Source organism: Sceloporus occidentalis, unplaced genomic scaffold (assembly GCF_023333645.1).
Source record: "Sceloporus occidentalis isolate IW3139 unplaced genomic scaffold, rSceOcc1.0.p SCAF_5, whole genome shotgun sequence".
Lineage (NCBI taxonomy): Eukaryota > Metazoa > Chordata > Lepidosauria > Squamata > Phrynosomatidae > Sceloporus > Sceloporus occidentalis.
Genome location: NW_028316985.1, coordinates 2,244,614 through 2,267,446, shown reverse-complemented (window position 1 = coordinate 2,267,446; position 22,833 = coordinate 2,244,614). Strand labels below are relative to the sequence as shown.

The 22,833-nt window shown below is 43.4% G+C and overlaps 1 protein-coding gene across 3 annotated transcripts in view; it reads left to right on the top strand.

The window, feature by feature from the left end:
* LOC149311544 (cadherin-related family member 5-like) overlaps nucleotides 1-22,833 on the top strand; it is a 67,597-nt gene that overhangs the window by 5,623 nt on the left and 39,141 nt on the right. For all 3 annotated transcript variants that reach the window (XM_089527356.1, XM_089527355.1, XM_089527354.1), the window contains exons 2-3: nucleotides 16,852-17,003; nucleotides 20,371-20,585. In XM_089527356.1, the coding sequence (XP_089383482.1) occupies nucleotides 16,931-17,003; nucleotides 20,371-20,585 (288 nt within the window). In that variant the 5' untranslated portion in view covers nucleotides 16,852-16,930. The remainder of the gene's footprint in view (nucleotides 1-16,851; nucleotides 17,004-20,370; nucleotides 20,586-22,833) is intronic.

The following is a 22,833-nucleotide window of genomic DNA, read 5'->3' as shown; positions in this document are numbered from 1 at the left end:
TTTTCTGAAATTGAATTTGGCCCTTGAGCCCAAAGGGGTTCTTCATCCTTGGAGTAGAAGGTACTGGAGGAAGACAAAGGGAGATGTGAATTGGTACTGGACACTATCTTGAAGGCTGGGGAAGCCTTTTGTGACTTATAGCCTTCATTATGGTTATGTGCCTTCAGAGCAACTCTGACTTATCGTGCCTCTCAGAATTTACTTGGCCATATTTATTCAGAGGAGGTTTGATGTTGCCTTCTTCTGAGGCTGAGAAAGTGTGGCCTACCCAAGGTTGCCCAGTACGTTTCCATGGACGAACCGGGATTCAAATCTTGGTCTCCCAGAGCCCAAACACTCAAACAACTAGACCAAGATGGCTCTCAGGCTTTAGACAACCCTCTCCTAGGATTTTGTTGATGATGATGATCTTTGCCTTCAAGATGTTTCCAACTTATGGAGACTCTAAGACAGGGGTAGGCAACCTTTTTGAGCCGGGGGCCGGGTTGCTGTCCCTCAGACAACTGGGGGGCCGAAGCCAAAAAATAAATAATTAAATAATTTTTTAAAAAATTAAATATATAAATAAACCAGGACAAATGTAGGACAAAATTTTCAAATGGAAGACACTTTTTTTTAAAAAAATGGAGGACACGTGAAAAAATTTGCTGATTTTTAAAAAAATGTTAATATAAATGCATGTTTCTGAGGCTTCTATGGACAATTGCCCCCCAAAGGCCCCGGCGGCAATCGGCGGCAGGACCGGGCTGGGGCCGGTCCCAAGGCCTTGCCGGGCCGCATCCGGCCCGCGGGCCGCAGGTTGCCTACCCCTGCTCTAAGACAAACCTAATACAGGGTTCTCTTGGCAAGTTTCTTCAGAGAGGGTTTGCCATTGCCATCATCTGAGGCAAAGACACTGTGACTTGCCCAAAGTCACCCAGTGGGGTTTCTTGGCTGAGATGACATTCAAACTCTGGTCTTCCAGTGCTCACTCAACAAAACCCTTTAGTAGTTGTGGAAGAATTTCAATAAATATAGCTTCCAAAATTGAGAAAGAATAGGATCTCTTTCCCTATCCCAATCCTTGAACAAAGCTAACTCTTTTCCTGCTCCCCCCCCCCATTATATGCTTATTTGTGTGTGTATAGAAAGCCATTGTCACTAGACTGCAGCATTTCCCTTATCGTTCAGTTATCATATCAGCTATTTTTTACTCAAGCAAAAAGTTGATTGCCTCTATCATTTGCCTCTAGGAGTGGCATTCAAAAATGTTAGGAAGTTTCTTCTCCAAGGAACAATGGCTGTAGGACCCAAAGAGTGGTTTTGATGTTTGTAATATATATATATATATATATATATATATATATATATATATATATATATATAGAATTTTATTTGTGAGCTGCCTTGGGTCCCCTCTGGGGCAAAAAGTGGGATATAAATCAATCAATCAATCAAAAAAATAAATAAATAGTTAGACACTGAGCAACCTCACTGGGAAACCAAACCTGCGTTATTATCTTGTTATAGGTAGAGAGCCCTGAAGATCCCAATATATTCTGTATCATTGCTTTCCCAGCTTACTCAACAACATCTCTTGCATTCCCAAGGCTATCCCAATAAGGATCTAGAACCTCAGTTCTTCAGATTTCGTCCAGAAATCATCTGGCCATCTAGCAGTTTCTGTCCCGTGTTGTCTGCAGTAAAATAATAATAATAATAATAATAATAATAATAATAATAATCTAATGTAGCTTTTTTGCAATCTCCATATCTTCATTTAATGCTTCTTAAATTCTGGTATCATTATGCCATCCATATCCCAATTTGTTTCCTACACCAAATATATTTAATATATCATGCTTGATCTTACTAACACTATGATCTGCAAAATCAAGTTTTGCATCCTTTATTGTTGACTTGCAATTCCTTAATCTTTCCCTGGTCATTTTTATTGATGCAACATTACCTCTGATTTGTTCTCACAATGGGTATGTTGGGCTCAATTCTTCCCATTTCACAGATGGGAAATTGAGGCTGAGAGAAGGGAGATGGCTCAAAGCCAGACAGGAAAACTCTGGACCAGCTGGGAGTTGTAGTAAGAGCAGCCTGGATTTGTTGGTCTACATTAAAAGTGATTAGTTGGACCCTGGAAGAGTAAAAGGCAGTATGGTGGTCAGAACCCTAATGGTGTCATGCATATATGCATGTAAGTTCTGTTTTTACTTTCATGGCTTCTGTGCAATGGACATAGAATCATCGAATCCTGGAATACTATAGCTGGAAGAGACAAGTCCAACTCCATTCTGCCATGCAGGAAGATACAAGCAAAGCACTCCCAACAGATGTCCATCCAGCCTCTGTTTAGAAATCTCCAAAGGAGAAGACTCCACCACACTCCTAGGCAGTGTCTTCCACTGCTGCACAACTCTTTCTGTCAGGAAGTTCTTCTTATTTTGAGGTGGAATCTCTTTTCCTGTAGCTTGCATCCACTTCTCTGTGTTATAATCTCTGGAGCATCAGAAAACAAGCTCTCAGTCCAGCCTCAGTATGATACCCTCTCAAATATTTCATAGAGTCAGAAGATCCTACAGTTGGAAGAGACCTCAAGGGCCACCTCTTCTGGTGTGGCTGCCCAGTGAGCAAGAAAGGGAGTTGAAACTCTTTCTCACTCACCCAGCAGTTCCACTGGGGGCACCATCCCACCAGGTGTGCATCCCTCTGGGGTGTCACCTGCTGCAGTCTGAACTCCTGGCACCTCCTAGTGATGCCCCGGCACCTCCTAGTCATGACCTCTTAACCACCTGTTCCCCAGGGTAAACATACCCAGCTCCCTGAAATACTGTTTCCATTTCTGGACATTGGGACTTAAAAGGGATGCCGGGAAGCTGGAGTGTGTCCAGAGGAGGGTGACCAAAATGGTGAAGGGCTTGGAAGCCCCACCAAGCATTATAAGGAGAGACGTAGGTAGCTGGGTAGGTTTAGCCTGGAGAAGAGAAGGTTAAGAGGTGACATGATAGCCATATTTCAATATTTGAAGGAATGGCATATGGAGGATGTAGCAAGCCTGTTTTCTCCTGCTCCAGAGAACAGGGCATGGGGCAGTGGATTCAAATGGCAAGAAAAGTGATGCCACCTAAACATTAGGAAGAACTTCCTGATGGTCAGCGTTGTTGGGCAACGGAAGATGCTGCCTTGGAAGGTGATGGAGTCTCCTTCAGACAGAGGCTGGATGGCCTTTGGAGGGGTTTGATTATGTTTTCCTACATGGCAGAAGGGGGTTGGACTGGATGACTCCTAAAGGTCTTCCACTCTATGATGCTATGATTGTGTGAAATATACGAAGGGATGTCATACTGGGATGGAGCAAGCTTGTTTTTTGCAGAAAATTAACACTCTTATTCTCAAGTAGAGTAGGTCCATCAAAGCAATGGATTTTATGGAACTGATTTACATGTTGAGTTATCATTTAATGACTGAAGCAATGGGTCTACTCTAGTTGTGACTGACTATAGGATCTGGGTCCTCCTCCTATTGCAGGTGTGGGATATCACTGCATTCTTCACCTCAGTGGGGCATTCCACAAAAGAAGACCTTGAGAATGTGAGAGCTTATGTGTCTCCCACTTTGCAGCCTAGTTGTGAGAATGGTGGGGATACACTTTCATTATAGCCAATTGTTATTGTTGTTGCTGTTGCTGTGTGCCTTCAAGTTGTTTCTTGTAGCAACCCTAAGGTGAACCTATCATGAGGTTTTCTTGGCAAGTTTATTCAGGGGGTGTGTGCCATTACCATCCTCTGAGGCTGAGAGAGTGTGACTTGCTTAAGGTTGCTCAGTGCGATTACATGGCTGTGCCAGGATTCAAACCTTCGTCTCTAGAGTCATAGTCCAGTGCTCAAGCCACTGCACCATGCTATCTCTCTGTAAATCTTTTTGAGTAGTTCATCCTTCTATGCAAGCACAATAATTTCTGTTCCACTCTGCGGGAACAAAAAAAATTGAGCATTTGTTCATAGTATACTTTCTGTATTTCCATATTCCAAAGTGTTACAGGGAATTATTATGAATAGAAATACCCGTGATTTTTCTGCACAAACATGTATTTTCTGTGCAAGTTACCTGTACAGAATACACTGTTTCCAGCACAGAAGACACTTCTTTTTGCTCAGGAAAAATGTTTTCTTCATAACTCCACAGGTTTTGTTCCGAATAAGACACATGTATTCCTGCTTAGAATAATTGTGCAAAACTCTGTGGGAGATACTAGTCCTGGGAGAAAATTGTGCCAATGTCTTGCAGTTGGCGCGTTCTTCCTGACTGGGTTTCTCCAGTCTTGGGAAATCCCTCTTCTCAGTTAGGAAATGTACTGTAAACCACAATGTATAGGAAGGCAAGGCTGCTCAGGATGATGGGAGAGTGAGTTGTGTGGGACAGACACTGTTGGTCATTAGGTCTTTAGCTTGGAATGCAAGTATGCCATTTCTGTTGGCAGATGTTCTTTTTGCAGCGGGGTTTTTGCACTTGCTGTGTGGTATGTGGCATATGGGCAAATACAATGTGGTCTTCAGCCAGTGATGGTGCATTCAACACTCCTGTTGTTATATCATCTTGAGTGAGTTTTATGAACGTCTGGGGGGGGGGGATACCAGTGAGCCGGTTAATGGTGATGTGAGATACTCCCCACCAAGTCCTGGTGGCTGGTGGCTTCTGTGGCAGCAGAGTTGTGAATCTGCTTTTGGTTTTGACCAAACTTTAAAGGAATATAGCCAATATGACAAACTTCTTTTGAGAGTAGGGCAAAGCCAGAGCAGATTCTTGAACCTCCTCTCCCTTAGGAGGAATTTCCTGACAGTAAGGGCTGTCCGACAGTGGAACACACTCCTTCCTCAGAGTGTAGTGGAGTCTCCTTCCTTAGAGGTCTTTAAACAGAGGCTGGATGGCCATCTGTCAATGGGGATGCTTTGATTGAGAGTTCCTGCATGGCAGAACAGAGTTGGACTGGATGGCCCTTGCAGTCTCTTCCAACTCTCCAATTCTATGATTCTATGATTCTATGACATGGGAGCTAGCATCCACCCATCTCCTTTAAGGAAAAAAGTCATTCTTGACACTGTTGTCATTGCTATTATCAGTATGCCGGCCACTGTTCCTTACATCTCCGCTCTCCGCCACATACGTGACGGTCTAATTCTGTCAGTGCTGAGGCTCACAAAGTGCCAGTTGATCCCAATTACCTGGCGGCTGCAACATGAGAAGTCTTGATTGGCCAGGTGCATTGCAGCCTCCTTTTAGCCCTTGACAACAAGCACCATAGGCAGGAGAACATTGCACACTGTGCCGCTGGGCGGAGGGCGGGTGGATTCTATTCTTAGCCAAGGTGGCAATCATGGAGATCTAGGACTCAGGGATTCCTCTTCTGCCCTCTCTCCCACCTTCTTCCACAATGCCAGGTATCTCTAGGGATGACCTTCCTCCAAAGATCAACCCCACTTTGGCTCACTTGGGGTCAAACTACGGGCACCAGTCAAGCTGATCCTGTGATGGAAACTTGAGGGAGGAAGATGATTATGGTTGGGGATGCCATGCCTCCATATTGAGAGTCCAAGATTGAAAGACAGTGACCTGACTCATATTGTGAACTGATGGGATTTATCTATGTGCTGCCTAATGTGCTGACTAATAATTTATGGATCACTGCTCCTACCAGCAGAAGGAGAAGCATCTGTACCCAGTGTGCACAAATATTACCCAAGATCCTTTGACAGATACATAGCCATGATGTTATGGCTATGATCTGTCTCCCAATCCGAACCCTAAAACCAACCTTAATATCCAAGTGTCCACATTGAGGGATGGACATCTGTGGTGCTGGTGAGTGGGGTGCTGAAGGACCATGCATCCAGTCCCCTCCTGACAGTGATCAATGGTGCAATGAGGAGTTGCAAATGGACTCCATAGAGGTCCTTGCTTTTACTCATCACACCACCTGATCTCTCTCCCTCACTGCAGCCACCTGGATTTTCAGATGGGTTTTGGGGATATTTACAATTATTAACTGTAGATGTGAATACCAAGATAGGGATGTGGCAGTCATTCACTGCAGTTCACTAAAAGTATGGATTTTTGTTTTCTTGGCCCTTTTACATTTCTATTTAATAGCTGATAAAATTGCCACCTTCTCAGCCAGATGTGAGAATTTTCATAGGATCATCGAGTTGGAAGAGACCCCAAAAAGGGCCACCCAGTCCAACCCATTCTGCCATGCAGGAACTCTCAACCAAAGCATCTCCAACAGATGGCCATCCAGCCTCTGTTTAAAGGATGGAGACTCCATCACTCTCCATTGAAGGAGTGTCTTTCACTGTCAAACAGCTCTTACTGTCAGAAAGTTCCTCCTAACAGTGAGGTGGAATCACTTTTCTTGGAGCTTGCATTTTTCATTTTTCATTTTTTCCAGATTTTCAGATGGTTCATTTGCAAATGAATTAATGAAGCAGGGACTTCATTTGAAATTTTATGTTCTGGATGTTTTTATTGCTTTATTGCTTCAATACTAAGTTGAGCAATTAAACAGCAGGAGTGCAGTCGATCCTGTCTCTTGCATGGGTCTAGCTTGCCTGGTGCTCTTTGGGGTCATAAAAAAGGGAAGCTAGTTGCCAATGAGACACAATATTGTGCTGTTGCTGGTTTTTTGCAAATGACTGGATTCTTAATATTGAAGCAATGAAGCAATGAAAATATGCAGAACATAAAACTTCAAATGGAAGTTCTCACCCCTAATTGGAATGGTTGAACTCTGCCCTGTGTGAGAGATGAGACATTTTAATTATTTCACACTTCAAACATGGGGAGAACAGTAAAGGGATGAGAAGAATTTTGACGCAATTTGCAAAATTATTCCAAGCAGTTAGGAGGAAGTCAGCCATATCATGATATCAGTCCTTGGCACGTTGGAATGTTTGTTGTTGCCAGTTCTGAATATCAGATAGCTCGGGAAGCATGGTCAACATATGTGTAAGTTCCCCTTACACATATATGTAAGTTCCCTTATGTAACTTGTTGGACATTTATGTCTAATGAAGACTGGCTATATTCAGTTCAAGACTGCACAAGTGGAGTTCTGTATGCAGTGGTGTAGTATATGGTTGCACACTGCACATTGATATACATGAATGTGCATGTACACAGTGCATAAATGCACATTGCTCATGTGCATTTGGTTGCATAATTTCACAATTCGCTATTGAGACAGTGTGATACCAGTGTCATAAAACTCCATGAGTGTAGTCATGTCTTGATGTGAGATCTCAGCTGTTGTTCAATTATGGATCCAAGCTGAAGCTCACCCTGGGATTCTTCTGTGAAGGAAGCAGATGATGGATCTCCGGGGATCCAACTGAGAACCATGCTCTGAGAGCACCTTGGAAAACGCAGGAAGGAGGGAATGGATCCTTTAATGGCTGACGCTGTCAGGAGAGGGATATATAATTCCATTTGGGAATGTGTTCCTAATAGGGATGTAGTGAAAGCTTGTAACTGTTTATTAAATATACAAGCTTTGTGGTTTTCTCTATGTTGGTTAGAAGTGGTTAAACCACTTCTAAAAAAGCCTTCCCTTGACCCCCTGGACAGAAACAATTACAGGCCAGTTTCACTTTTACCATTCTTAGGCAAGGTAATTGAGAGGACAGTCGCCATTCAACTCCAAGCAATCTTGGAAGAAACGGATTTTCTAGATCCATTTCAAACTGGATTTAGAATGGGTTACGGAGCTGAGATGGCTTGGTTGCCTTAATCGATTATCTCCGTCCAGGTACCGACAGGGGAAGTGTGACCCTGCTGGTGCTCTTGGACCTCTCAGTGGCCTTTAATACCATTGACCATGGTATCCTTCTGGAACGCCTGAGAGAGCTGGGTATCGGAGGCTCTGCTTTACAGTCGTTCCGGTTCTACCTCTTGGGCAGATTCCAGATGGTGTCACTTGGGGACAGTTCAGCCAAGAGGGAGCTCAAGTTGGGCATCCCTCCAGGCACGATTCTGTCCCCAATGCTGTGAACATTTACATGAAGCTGCTGGGTGAGATCATCCGGAGACATGGGGCAGGGTGTTATCAGTATGTTGATGACACCCAAACTTATTTCTCTTTGTCTCTGACTGTCACAGTGACTAAGGTTGGCATCTCTCCTCTGAATGCCTGTCTTAATGCGGTAATGGACTGGATGAGGGAAAACAAACTCAAATTGAATCCAGGTAAGACGGAGGTACTTGTAATAGGGACCCCTAATCCGGGAATGGAGTTATGCCAGCCAGTTCTGAATGGGGTCATGCTTCCCCTGAAAGACTCTGTCCACAGTTTGGGAGTGCTCCTGGATTCATCACTTCATCTGACAGCTCAGGTGGATGCAAAGGTCAGGAGCACTTGCTATCAGCTTCAGCTGATATGCCAGCTGCGCCCCTTCCTGGAGCGGGAAGACCTAGAAACAGTAGTACATGTGCTGGTCACTTCTCGACTCGCCTTCTGCAATGTGCTCTACATGGGGCTACCCTCGTGCCAAGTTTGGCAATTTCAATTGGTACAAAATATGGCAGCCAGGCTGGTCACGGGCACATCCAGAACTTCCCATATTACACCAGTTCTAATCTTTCCACTGTTTGCCAGTCAGCTTCTGGGCAAGGTACAAGGTGTTGGTTCCAACCTTTAAAGCCCTACATGGCTTGGGTCCTACTTCCATACAATCCTCCCTGCACACTCAGGTCCTCTGGGAAGAATCTGCTACAACCTAAGAAGACCAGACTTTCAGCAGTGATCCAGAGAACCTTCTCATCAGCTGCCCTAGGCTCTGGAATGATCTGCCAGATGAGATCAGTCATACTACCACCTTGGAAGCCTTTAAAAAGGCTATTAAGATGAATCCCTTCCAGCAGGCCTTCCCAGACTAGGATGGATCTGTTAGATCCATTAAACGTGCCTCCCCCTCTATTGATATCGCCTCCGTATCCCCCTCCTATAGAGGAAGACTCATTTCTAGTGCTAATCTGCCTGAAATGTTAGTGTATTCCTGTTGGGCAGTTTTAAATCTCTTTTTATGGGTTGATCACTGTTTTTATGATTGGGGGAGGGGTCAAGTTTTGGGGTTTTTAAATTGTAATTTTCAATTGTTTGATGTTTTATTTATACTGTTGGAATCTGCTTTGATTCCTTTGTGAAAAAGCGGAATACAAATAAATTATTATTATTATTATTATTATTATTATTATTATTATTATTAAATCCTAGTTGTAATGCTACACACAAACCATTATGCCACACTGGCTCTCAAGAGATTGGATACATATGGCTATGTGATGCCTGTGGCTGATGGGAACTGAAGGTGACTAACTCTTTAATTTGCAGGACCAATTTTAATATGCAAGGGCACATGTAGGGGTCCTGCTGACCGGAGGACATTCAGAGACGTAGGTAGTATTAAGATAAGAATTAAATGGGTTTTCTGATGACTTCACTTCCCCCCAGGCTTTTGCATTTACTCTTGCAATATAAACAAGGAGAATCCCATTGTAAAACCATTAGAGACCATATCACCTCATGACATGCTCCTATTCACCCTTCCTGGCTGACCATCTAGGGGTTATCTCAAATCTAATCAGTGTTTTGTTACTCCAGTGCAACATTTATCTAGCTATCTATTTATTTCATTTCTCTTGCCTTTCTCTTGTAGGCCTCCTTTAGGTCTATAATTTTCTCCAAATTTCAAGGAGATGCTGGCATTACTGGTGGGGACCGCCAATGTCCCCCCACCTTTTAGTCTGGCATTGCACAGCTCTGTTGTGGGTGGTTAGGACAGAACTGAAGGATATCCTGTGGCTCCACTCTATGCCTCTGAGCCCAAACTCTCCAATTGTATTCCTTTCTGGCTCTATCCTTGCCACTCACACACTAAGTGCCAGTGTTGTTTCCAAAGTTTGTGCATGACCTTAGAAGAACGCTGAAAGTCACTTTGTTTGGACTACAACTGCTGGCTAGAGGATTCTGGGAACTGTAGTCTAAAACAGTGACTTTTCCAAATTCTTGTGTGTAATTGGGAGTCCATGTAAGGCTGTGACTCTCACTTCCCTTCTTCTACTAAGTTGATAGCTGGAATGCTGTTGGTGTCTTGCCTGTTGTTGTCGTCATGTGCCCTCTGGTCATTATGTATTTATGGGGATCCCAAGGTGACCCTAACATGAAGTTTACTGAGGCTGACAAATGGGACCCATATGTCAAAGAATCATAGAATCATGACGCTTTTTATTGGCATGGCCTCCTTTGTGCAACTGTGGTTGATGTTGAAGGTACAGTTGGCTTTCTGTATTCACGGATTCAACCATCCATGGATTGAACATATTCCCAAAAAAAATTCCAAAAAGGAAACCTTGCTTTTGAAATTTTATGTAAGGGACGTCATACCCTGTTGTACATCATGGGACTTGAGCATCCATGGACTTTGGTATCCACGGGGGAATCCTAGAACCAAACCCCAGTGGATACCAAGCGCCCACCATATAATCACATTTAATAATACCACCCGGGGCACCCCCATGACATCACAGGGGATGCCCTCATGACATCATAAGGGGGGGGGTCATCCCTAGATGTTAGCTTTTGACTGTGAAATCTCAGGGCCCGGTATAGCCCTCCCTTGGGAACCTCCTTTGCTTTCAAGCTGTGTTTCTAGCTGGTCTCAGCCTGGACTCTGCTTAGCCTGATATTTCCAACAAGGAGGTAGAGTTATTCAGGGGGATCTGGCCCTAAGCCAAGGCTGGGGCTCTCGGTGAAGCCTTTGACACCTTCCCAGAGGATCTTGCTTCAATCCCTCCAGTAATCTCAGCAGCCTGGAGTTGACACCAGACCCCATCCTGGGCAGGCGCTCAGACAAACTAGGTAGAGCAGTGGCCATGGTGAGCCTCAGATAGTGAGGGTCAAGGAGAGATTAAAGAGCACTGCAGGAGTCTGATATGGAGAGAAAACAGAGCTCTCTTGACCAGGGTGGCCGTGTGTCCTCTTCTACAGGTCGCAGTCCTCTATTACAAGGACTAGGAAGAAACAGTCCTCTTTGAAGGACTGTTTCTTGTGACCTCTCTTTGAAGGACTGTTTCTTGCCATCCCTTTCATACCAAGCTGGCTTGAAAGAAAAAGTCTCATCTGCACTGCTGAAATAATGCATTTGGACACTGGTTTAAGTGTCATGCCTCAGTGCTGTGGAATCCCTGGATTTGTAGTTTGTTGTGGCACCAGAGCTCTCTGAGAGAGAAAGCTAACAAAATAACAAGACAACAAAAACTGCTGTTGGAATTCACCAACCGTATTATAGCCCTTGGCTGCAGAATTATGAGATCCTGGGATTTGTAGTTTGCTTTGGCACCAGAGAAGGCTAAATATCTCACAAAACTACAAATCCCAGAACTGTGTAGCATTGAGCCATGGCAGTTAAAGCAGTGTTAGACTCCATTATTTGGGCAGTGCAGATTAGACTAAAGAACCAAAAAGGGAGGGGGGGGGGGACAAAGGCTTTGGAGCTGCTCATGACCCAACTAAAAGATACCCAAGTCATCTCCAATTGACTGAGATGTTCTGCTTAAAATTGTAATTTATACTCATAAATCAGGGCATGTTGTTTCATGTACAATGCACAAAATGACAAGACTTTCCCCTTTCTTTGGTTATGATTAAGTGGCTGTGTGCAATGCTGAATCTACTCTGGGTTCTAATTCTAACATTAAAGGAGCTGTCCAACATGCAAGTCCCTGTCCCTCAAGTAGGTTCATCGCCTAGGAGAGCTCATTTAACATCCAGTCTGGGGTTGATTCCCAACTGTACTGGCATGGAGACCATCAGTTGCCACTGAGTGCTGCTGCTGCTGCTGCTCCGGCTTCCAGCGGTCTGTTGGTGTTCCCCAGAAATGGTTATCCAAAACTAAGAACTTACACATATGAAATGAAATAATGAAGTCACGTAATCCTTGGATAAGCAAACCAAAACATTTTTAACCTTCTAGAGATCATTTGAAAGCTTTTTCAAAAATGCATCCAGGGATGACTTTTTCTTTCACCAGCCCTCACTTTTCTTAGGATTTCCCTTTTCACGATAAGATTTATTGATCAACATTTTTGTTTAATATGCCAAGATAGTCCTGTCTACTTTCTGCTTTTCTCTCTGTTTTGCAGTTCATTCATGCTTGGTAAGGGATTCTGGAGGCAACTTCTGTTTACTTTCCTATTGTAGCCAGGCAGTAGAGCTACAATAGGATTGGCTAAGGCAGTATCCCAGACCAAGGTTTATTGCATTGTTTATTGCAGAATCCAGAGACATAGCAGTGTTAGTTTGCAGCATCAGTATGCAAAGGGATCTTGTAGCAACTTTGAGACTAACTGTGCAAAAGAAGTTGGTAGCATAGGCTTTTGCAGACTTGGGATGTGCAGGTTGGACACACCACATTCCAAAACCTCCTCCACCATTCATATAGTCATATGAATTTTAGGGGGGTTCCCTAAAAGACTTAGTGATATGATTCAATCAGACTTCATATTATATTCTTTGACTGCTTTTGCTACTTCTCTCCTCACCATTACTACCAGCTCATTTCTTCTGAGATTTTCAATTCCTGAGTAAAATACTATGGACATAAAACCACAAGCGATAAAGTCAGTTGTAATTATTTGACTCCAAATATCCTGTCCATTTTCGCTCACTTCCTCTAAGTATTGAAATGTTTATCTGTTCCATTTCTTGTTTTACTATGTCTAGCATCCCCGGTTCATGCTTCTCACATTCTATGTTCCTATAATATGTGTTGTGCAGCTTCAGACTTTCCTTTTGCCTCTAAGTACATCAACAGTTGAACTTCTTTTTGACTTGAATCCAGTTGCACCATCAGCCATAGTGCTATTCATAGTTGTCCTCTGCTCTGCCCAAATAGAGCATTGAGTGCACTGCTACTATTTGCATAGCCTCTTGCCACACAGGAACACCCGATCCCACCACCATGCCATGCATTGGGATCCCAAATTCCAAATACCCCTCCCTAAAATACAAATTTCAGGCATCCATAAGGTGGAACCAAGGCAATTAGAGTGGAATCATTGCACTACAATTGTCTCTTGAAATCTCTTAGTTTGGAAGTGTGGTGCAATACTTTTGTAGCAATACTTTTGGCAAAGGTAATATTGTAGGGTCTGAAGATGCCAGCCACAGATGCTGGCGAAACGTCAAGAATAAACTCTTCTAGAACATGGCCACAGAGCCCGAAAAACCCACAAAAATTGTTGTAGGGTTTGTTTCTTGGCTATACACACTTTCTCCCTTATAAGATTAGAACTATAGAATCCTAGACCTGGAAGAGACCTTAAGAGCCATCCAGTCCAACCCCTTGCCATGTAGGAACACACAACCAAAGCACTTCCAACAGATGGCCATCCAGCCTTTGTTTAAAGACCTCTAAAGGAGGAGAAGGTGATAGAGTCTCCTTCCTTGGAGGTCTTTAAACAGAGGCTGGTTGGCCATCTGTCAGGGATGCTTTGATTTGGATTTCCTGCATGGCAGAATGGGGTTGGACTGGATGGCCCTAGAGGTCTCTTCCAACTCTACGATTCTATGATTCTATGATTCTAGAAGCCACCACCCTCTGAGGCAGTTTCTTCCACTGTTGAACAGCTCTTACTATCAGGAAGCTCTTCCTAATGTTGAGCTGGAATCTCTTTTCCTGTAGTTGGCATCAGTTCTCTGTGATCTTGCAAGAGATCTTTCCGTGTGCATCTGTTGATTCTGCAGAGCAGCTGCATCAATGACCACCTAGCTGTTTTCCTCTTTTAAGATGCAGATTCATTATCCCTTTGTAATCACTTCTTTTTTGGCATGATTGTCATCCCCAGTAGTTTGTGCTGCTTCAAAATACATGTCAGTCATCTGTGTGTCATCAGTAATATAAGCGGCAGCTTGGGCAGCCTGGCTTGGGAACTACAGTAGATAGATAGATAGATAGATAGATAGATAGATAGATAGATAGATGATTTGATTAATTGGTTTTGAGACTACTTGCCTCACTATGAGCTGTCATTGGATTTCCTGGACAATTGTAAGTAGTTGCAAAACCAATGAATCGAATCTTCTATCAGTTTTTAAAAAAAATAAAATCGATAGATTTGATTCATTGGTTTTGCAATGACTTGCCTCACTGATTACAAGTAGTTACAAACCAATGAATCGAATCTACTATCAATTTTGTTATATTTTATCACAGCACAAGCACAAAGGCAGTGCTGAGAGATGGGGGAAAGGGTGGATCTACCAAAACTGAAGAGGGATGGTAAACGCCCCTCTGCCATTAGTCCCTCCTCTCCAGAATGATGCAATTCAGTGTCAGGAAAGAGCGTTGTTGGTTTTGCTTGTTTGTTTTTTTGCTTCATCACGATTGAAACCGATCACAGTAGGATCAGAACCAGTTTCAAATGGGAATAATGGTCATATAACCCGATCAGCAATTTGCTTTAAATCATAGTGGGAATGCAGCCATGGAGTGATGGGCATTGCTCTTGGAAGACTTCAAATACAGGGACCCTGGCTGGAGTGTAGCCAGGAAGGAGGGCAAAATGAGGGCATTGCCCCCCCCCCCAAATTCTGCAGCCCCCTTTCTGAAATGTTCCTTCAGTCCTCTAATTTCCAGCATTGCAATAACTAGAAACTTCATTTGACCATTAAGAAGCAGGGTTTAGGCATCCAAAGAAAAGAGACCCAGTGCAGTGTAGTGGTTTGAGCGTTGGACTATGAGTCTGGAGATCTGAATTCAAATCATTGCTCAGCCATGGAAACCCACTGGAGGATCTTGGTCAAATCACATTCTCTGAGCCTCAGATGAAGGCAATGGCAAGCCTCCTCTGAACAAATCTTGTCAAGAAACATGGTTGATGTAAGTCAGGAAAGACTTGCAGGCACAGAACTATCCAAAGAAAGGAATCAGTTCAAGTGATCCAGGGAATGTGAACACAGCAAATGGAAGAGTTCTAGGGGACATGATTTTCAATGCCTCATTGCCTACAGTGGAACTGAAGAGAAATTTTCATTTGGTGCAACAGAATACTTATTTGCGGGGAGGGCAAGGCCTTCATTTTAGCCTCCTCTGTAGCTCTGCACCTGGTTGGGTCCAATGCTGATATAGGTCTAATCTACACTGCAGAATTAATGCAGTTTGCCACCGCTTTAATGGCCATGGCTCAATGGTATGGAATCCTGCGATTTGTAGTTTCTTGTGGCACCAGAGTTCTCTAAATGTCTCACAAAACTATGAATCCCAAAATTCCATAGCATTGTGTCAGTGCAGTTAAAGTGGTGTCAAACTGCATTATTTTTGCAGTGCATATTATACCTTAGGGCAAGTCAGACACTCTCAGACTCAGGAGAAGGCAATGGAAAACCTCCTCTGAATAAATCCTGCCAAGAAAACCCCACCAGAGTTTTGCCTTAGGGTCACTATAAGTTGGAATGGCTTGAAGGCAAACAGCATACACACATTGACAGAAATGTGCACATGGTCAGAGAGACCAAGTTCTCCCCAGGGCAGCAACTTAAGCAGAGGCAGTAACATTCTGCATTAGCTTTGGAAACATGGTCTCTGAACTGAGCTTGACAGTTTAGATTAAGCCACCCTCTTCTCTGCAAGCTTCCCCCTTCTCAGAACTGGAGGTTTCTCTATGAGGAGCTCTGCAAAATCCCAAAGGGCTTCCAGCAGAATTTGGAGAAGAAGAAACGGAAGGAAATTGGATTAGCCTTGGAAATGCCAGCTGGCTCTCTGCATCCTACAGCTTTATATCCCTGAGGTCTGTGCAAAATTCTGGAATGGAAGTCAAGGAGGCGATCTGGACTCTGCCAAAGCAAACGAGATTAAAAATTAGGAAAGGAAAAAATAAAGGCAAATAAAAATCTTACAAATTTTCCTTCACTCCTTAAATGTCTAGCATTGCAGTAACCTAAAACGTCAGTTGACCATTTAGAAATAGAGGAAGCCAGTGTGGCATAGTAATTTGAGTGTTGGGCTACCACTCTGGAGACCAAGTTTTGAGTCCTGGCTTGACCATGAAACCCACTGGTGCATGTCACACTCTCTCAGCCTCAGGGGAAGGCAATGACAATGCACATACCCCCATCAAATCTGGTCAAGAAAACCTTGTGATAGATTCGCCTTACAGTTGCCACAAGAAACAACTTGAAGTCACAAAACAACAAAGAATATAGTTTATATACAGAGTAAAGTTTGCATACAGTTTTTAAATACATTTTAAAATATATTTAAATACATTTTAATATGTTAATGCCTAATTGTTTAAAACTTTTAAAATTGTTTAATGGGTTTTTAAAAAAAATGTGTTTATACTTTTTGAAAATGTTTTTGTACTGTTTTAAAACTGTACTGATTGAAATCTGCTGTTTGCCACCTGATATTGGGTGAAAGGCAGGATATAAGTAAATGAAATCATCATCATCATCATGATATGCCACAAAGAGGAGGAGACCAGTTTATTCTCTGCTGCCCAAGAGGGTAGAAGCAGGTCAATAGTTACAGGAGGGTAGATTTTGGTTGAACACAAGAAGTAGTTTCTTGGCAGTGAGAATGCTTCAGCAAAGGAGCCAGTTGCCTGGAGAAGAGTTGAGGATCTCCTTCTCTGGATCATCTTCCAAAAGAAGCTGGGCAGCTCCCTGCTGGGTGTGCTTCAGCTGGAGATCATGCATTGAGCAGTGGGCTGGATTTAATGGTCTCCGGGGGACCCTTCTAGTTCTATGATTCTTGGATCGAATACTCCATTTCTCCTCTCAGGCCGATGGCTTTTCTTTCCCTCTTTCAGGGAACCTGTGGCAGCCGCCTTGATCCTCCACTTCCAGTTCTGCATGTGAGAACAGATTCCCCCGACCCGGGCCGCCCGGATGCAAAATATGCCTCCGTTGACATGTGGAGTTCTCCTCCTTGCCATCTACATGTCTTTCCTTCTCCACACAGGTAGGTTTTGTGTGTGTGTGTGTGTGTGTGTGTGTGTGTGTGGTTGTGTGTGTGTATTTGTGTGGGGAGAGAATAAAGAGATTGGGAGGCACTACCACATATGGCTCAGATCCAGGCTGACTGTCTGTATCTCCATTTGCATGGATTAATCAAGACAATGGTTTATCACCCCTCAGCCCACCAGGCTCCCTGAATACATGGCTAAAGGTAAGAGGTAAAAGTAGTCCCTTGGCATGAATGTCTAGTCGTAACTGACTGTAAGAGGCAGTGTTCCTCTCTCTCTCTGTTTCTAAGCGAAAGTGCCAGCATTGTCCGAGGATTACTTTGGTGACCTTGTGGCCAGCATGACTGCACCAAACGCTGTTACCTTCCCACCAAAGTGGTACCTATCTATCTACTTGCATTTGCATGCTTTCAAACTGCTAGGTTGGCAGAAGCTGGCACTAATGACAGGAGCTCTCCCCATCATCCAGCAGTTTTGAGTTTGTTCTGGGGTGTCTTTTAGTGGTGGATGCAGTGGCTTACTGGTTAAGATGCCAGTTCTGACAACTGGAAGATCAGAAGGTTGGCAGTTCGAGGCCAGAGTGCTGGATGACAGTAAGAGCTGTTCAACAGTGGAAGATGCTGCCTTGGAGGCTGGTGGTGTCTGCTTGTTTGGAAGTTTTTAAACAGAAGCTGGGGTGCTTTGATTGGTGTTCTTGCATGGCAGGGGTTGGATTGAATGCCCCTTGGGTTCTCTTCCGATTCTATGATCCACTAGAAATTGACCATAGAATTGTGTTGGAGGACCTACGAATGCCTAGAGAAGTATTCTCTCTAGGAATCTCTAGGTCCTCCAGTGCAACTTCCAGTAAAAGCTGGCCATGGAGTCATGCTGGAGGACATACAGATTCCTAGGGAGAACATATTGATCAAATCCACAAAAGTCAAAACCACAAATATGGAGGGTGACGTGAACTGTACTGTAACTCTTATTAACAAAAGGAACCATCCCCTGGTGAAAGGCAAGAGCATCATCTCTCCTGGGAGCACTGACCCCACTGTACTCTCTCATCCACCCATCTTTTACTGAAAGCACAAAGAGTTATGCCTGCTGGGATTTTGTAAGTTTTTGCATCATTTTCCTTTAGGTCCTTTGTTGCATGCCCCCAAATTTTACCCTTGACTTATTCATGGATCATATCAAAATCCATAATTTTGACTCCAAAATCTGTCATTGGTTTATACATGAGGTTGACTTTTATTCTGGTGTATATGGCAGACTTGGATCCCATCTCTAAGATATCTCATTATGTACACATATGCAAATACAGGTATTCTGAAATCTTAAAAAATCTGAAATCGAAAACATTTCTGGTCCCAAAGATTTTAGACAAGGGAGCCTCAACTGCATTGCAAACACACAGACACACAGACACACACACACACACCCCAAGATTCAATAAATGTACCCTTCAAAAGTTCCTCAGTGCTGGACTGAGTCATGCCAGACTCAGGGGACGCGGGGCACAGAGTTATCAGGAGGTGGAACACATTAATGAATGAATCCAGAAACCTTTGTGAAAAGAAGAATGAAAAGCTCTTAGCAAGCTGCTTTGGATTAGGGATTTCAATCACGTTAGTGTTTGCAAGACCTTCCCTCTCCCATGGCTCAGATGTTCCAACTGCTGCCGCTTTGCCTCATTCTTTAAGCTGAAGGAACTCTACATTCATAAATATTTTCACAACAGTGGAACACTGCCATAGAATCTCAGAATGGGAAGACACCCCAAGGGCCATCTGGTCAAAGGAGATTCCATCACCTCCTGAGGCAATGCTTTCCACCGTTGATCAGCTTTTAGTATGAGAACGTTCCACCTTGAGCTGGAATCTCTTTTATTGAAGCTTGCATCCATTGCTCTGGGTCCTAGTCTCTGGAGCAGCAGAAAACAAGCTTGCTCCATCCTCAAGATGACATCCCTTCCAATATTTAAACATGGTTATCATAGCAAGCAATAGCAAGTGCATTTTTATATCGCTTATCAATGCACTTAAGCACTCCCTAAGTGGTTTACAAAGTGTAAGCCCATTGCTCCTAACAAGCTGGGTACTCATTTTAGTGACCTACAGAAAGATGCCAGGCTGAGTTGACCCTGGAGCACCTGGCTGGTATCGAACTCACAACTTTGCAACTGTGAGTGAGTGGCTGCAGTACTGGCATTTAACCACTGCACCATCATGTCTCCTCTTACCCTTCTCTTCTCCAGGCTAAACATACCCAGCTCCCTAAGTCTCTCCTCATAGGGCTGGTTTCCAAACCTTCCATCATCTTGGTCACCCTCCTCTGGATACGATCCTCCTTGTCCACATTGTGGTACTTTGTGTTACCCAGAACTGGACACATTATTCCAGATGAGGTCTGATCAAAGCCTCTATCTTTTGCTTTGTTCAGACTTCACCTGGAATACTGTGCCCAGTTCTGGATTCACATTGCAGAATTAATACAATTTGACATAATTTTAACTGCTATGACTCAATGCTGTGGAATTCTGGGATTTGTAGCCTTCTCTGTCAGAGAGCTCTGGTCCTACAACAAACTACAAATCCCAGGATTCCATTGGATGGAGGCCTGGCAGCTAAAGCAGTCTCCGACTGCGTTAATTCTGCAATGTGGATGCAGCTAAACTCCCATGTTCTATGCAAAGGCCAACAACATTATTATTATTATTATTATTATTATGATGTAAAGAGATCATGTAACACTTTTGAGACTAACTGAAAGAAAGAAGTTGTCAGCAGACTTAAGTCTATGAAAACTCATGCTGCCAACTTCTACAAGATATATTTACACACTGATTTTACAGACTAATACAGCCATACTTTTAATTTTGTAGGAAAGCCCAACATGTTTCAGCCTTATCATCAATTGGCCTTCTTCCGGAAATATTCTAAAATAAACAGAAACATGTTTACTATGTATGAAATGTTTGAAACAGCACATAAAGCATAATTTCTTTAAAAAATAATACATAGTAAATGTGCTTCTTATTTTAGAATAGCCCCCGAAGAAGTACCATCTGATTGTTCCCAAGTGATTGAGGTGGGGAGCAATGCATCCCTTCTGGCTTTTTATTTGAACCCTGAGGGAGTTCTCTTGTGAGTTGCACCTCTTCTGGGATAGAGCTCAGCCTGGCCCTTGGATGGCTCCTTCAAAGTTAGGACTATAACCTAGAGTGGATGCACCACCAACTGGCTTTGGAGCCACCAGTCATCTAATCCACGACACTGTATTTTCAGTCCTAAAGTTTGTCTGGGGTATTTGCATCAGCCTATGCTCAGGAAATCCATAACTATGAGCCCTGCCTTTCCTTTGCTCTGTGGTCCCCAGCGGTAGCTGACCAGTGCAGCGGAGGCAGCAACATCTTTACTGAGATCCCAGAGAACAGCCCCTACGGTACCTTGATCTCCCACCTGGCGGCATTTGGTGACCTGGAAGGTGACGCTGTGCACCTGACCTTGAGTGGGATGGATGCTGAGTGGTTCTACCTGGATGGGAAGACAGTGCGGTTGAATGCCTCCGAGGAGAAAGTGCTCGACAGAGAGGTGAGTGGCTCCTCCGCTGCCATTTTGGCTTAATGCAGAAAGGGGAAAGGATGATGTGTTCAAATGTATGTGTGAAAGGGATCTAGGAGACTTAGCAGGCCACAAACTGAACTTGAGCCAACAGTGTGATGCAGCAGCTAAAAAAGTCAATATGGTCCTAGGTTGCATCAATAGATGTGTAGTGTCAAGACTGAGGGAAGTGGTAGTACCACTCTATTCTGCTTTGGTCAGGCCTCACCTGGAATACTGTCTCCAGTTCTGGGCACCACAAGTCAAGAAGGATGTGTCCAGAGGAGGGTGACCAAAATGGTGGAAGGTTTGGAAGCCATCAAGCCCTGTGAGAAGCTGAGAGTGTTTAGCCTGGGGAAGATAAAAGTTGAGAGGTGATATGATAGTTCTGTTTAAGAATTTGAAGGGGTGTCACTGACAATGGAGCAAGCTTGTTTTCTGCTGCTCCAGAGAATACAACCTGAAGCAATGGATTCAAACTACAGGAAAAGAGATTCCACCTCAACATTAGGAGGAACTTCCTGACACTAAAAGCTGTTCAACAGTGGAATGCATTGCCTCAGGAGGTGATGGAGTCTCCTTCTTCAGAGATTTCTAAATAATAAATTATAAATAAAACTTTTATTTATATCCCGCTCTTCTTATTATCGACCTCCCTCCATAACTGTCATCCTTCGGCCTGTGAGGGAGTGACCAGGCAGGCCCACCTCTATCAGGGCTAGCCTGAAGAAGAGCCCTCCCTCCAGTCCATCTGCCTTGGTCCAGGCCTCAGAGGGAGAGAAGAACCACTGGACCTCCTCTCCTTTCCCATCACCATTCCCTTCTTCTTTTGTGAAGTGTCTTTTAGATTGTAAGCCTGAGGGCAGGGGACCGTCTTATTAAAAATAATAATTGTAAGCCACTCTGAGAGCCTTTAGGGCTGAAGGGCGGGGTATAAAAATCATAAATAAATAAATAAATAAATAAATAAATAAATACTTTAGGAAGACAATCAGAGCAGCTCACACTAAAACGTCCACATACAATATAATACATATTATTATTATTATTATTATTATTATTATTATTTATATAGCGCTGTAGATTTGCACAGCGCCATACATAAAAACAACAAATATAAAAGGGTAAACCTGCCTATGGCATACAATCTAAGAAATGATAGGATAATACAAATAAAACACATAGCAATACAGGAAATGGTTCAATATAAAATTACATAAAATAACAATATCCCCCCTTCAAAAAAGAATTAAATATATTACAGTTAAAAGAGTCCTAAAGAGAGGTTGAATGGCCATCTGTCACTGGGAGGGCTTGGATTGGGTCTTCCTGCATGGCAGAATGGGCTTTGCCGAGATGGCCCTCAAGGTTTCTTCCAACTCTAGAATTCTGTGATTCTATGATATTATGATGACCGCCTACTTGGATGGCCTTCAAAGAGGGTTGCTTAAATTCATGGCAGATAAAAAGGCCATCAATGGCTAAGGGCCCAGATGGCTATAGGTCTCCTATGATGAAGGGAATGCTGTGGATATAGTATATCTTGATTTCAGTAAGGCCTTTGACAATGTTCCCCATGACATTCTTGCAAACAAGCTTGTAAAATGTGGGTTAGACAAGGTAACTGTTACATGGATTTGTAACTGATTGACCGGCCGAAGTCAAAGGGTGTTCAACAATGGCTCTTTTTCAGCCTGGAGAGAAGTGACCAGTGGGGTCCCACAGGGCTCTGTCCTGGGCCCAGTGCTATTCAACATCTTTATCAATGACCTGGATGACAGAATTGGGGGCATACTTATCAAATTTGCAGATGACACCAAATTAGGAGGAATAACTAATACTCCAGAAGACAGGATCAAAATTCAAAATGACCTGAATAGACTAGAAAGCTGGGCCAAAGCTAACAAAATTAACTTCAACAGGGAGAAATGTAAGGGCAGAAAAATGAAATGCACAGATATAGGAAGGGTGACACTTGGCTGAATGAGACTACATGTGAAAGGGATCGAGGAGTCCAAGTAAACCACAAGTTGAACATGAGTCAACAGTGTGATGCGGCAGCTAAAAAGGCCAATGCGATTTTAGGCTGCATCAACAAAAGTATAGTGTCCAGATCAAGAGAAGTAAAAGTCCCACTCTGTTCTGCTTTGGTCAGGCCCCACCTGGAATACTGTGTCCAGTTCTGGGCAGCACAATTCAAAAAGGACATTGAGAAACTGGAGCCATGTGTCCAAAGGAG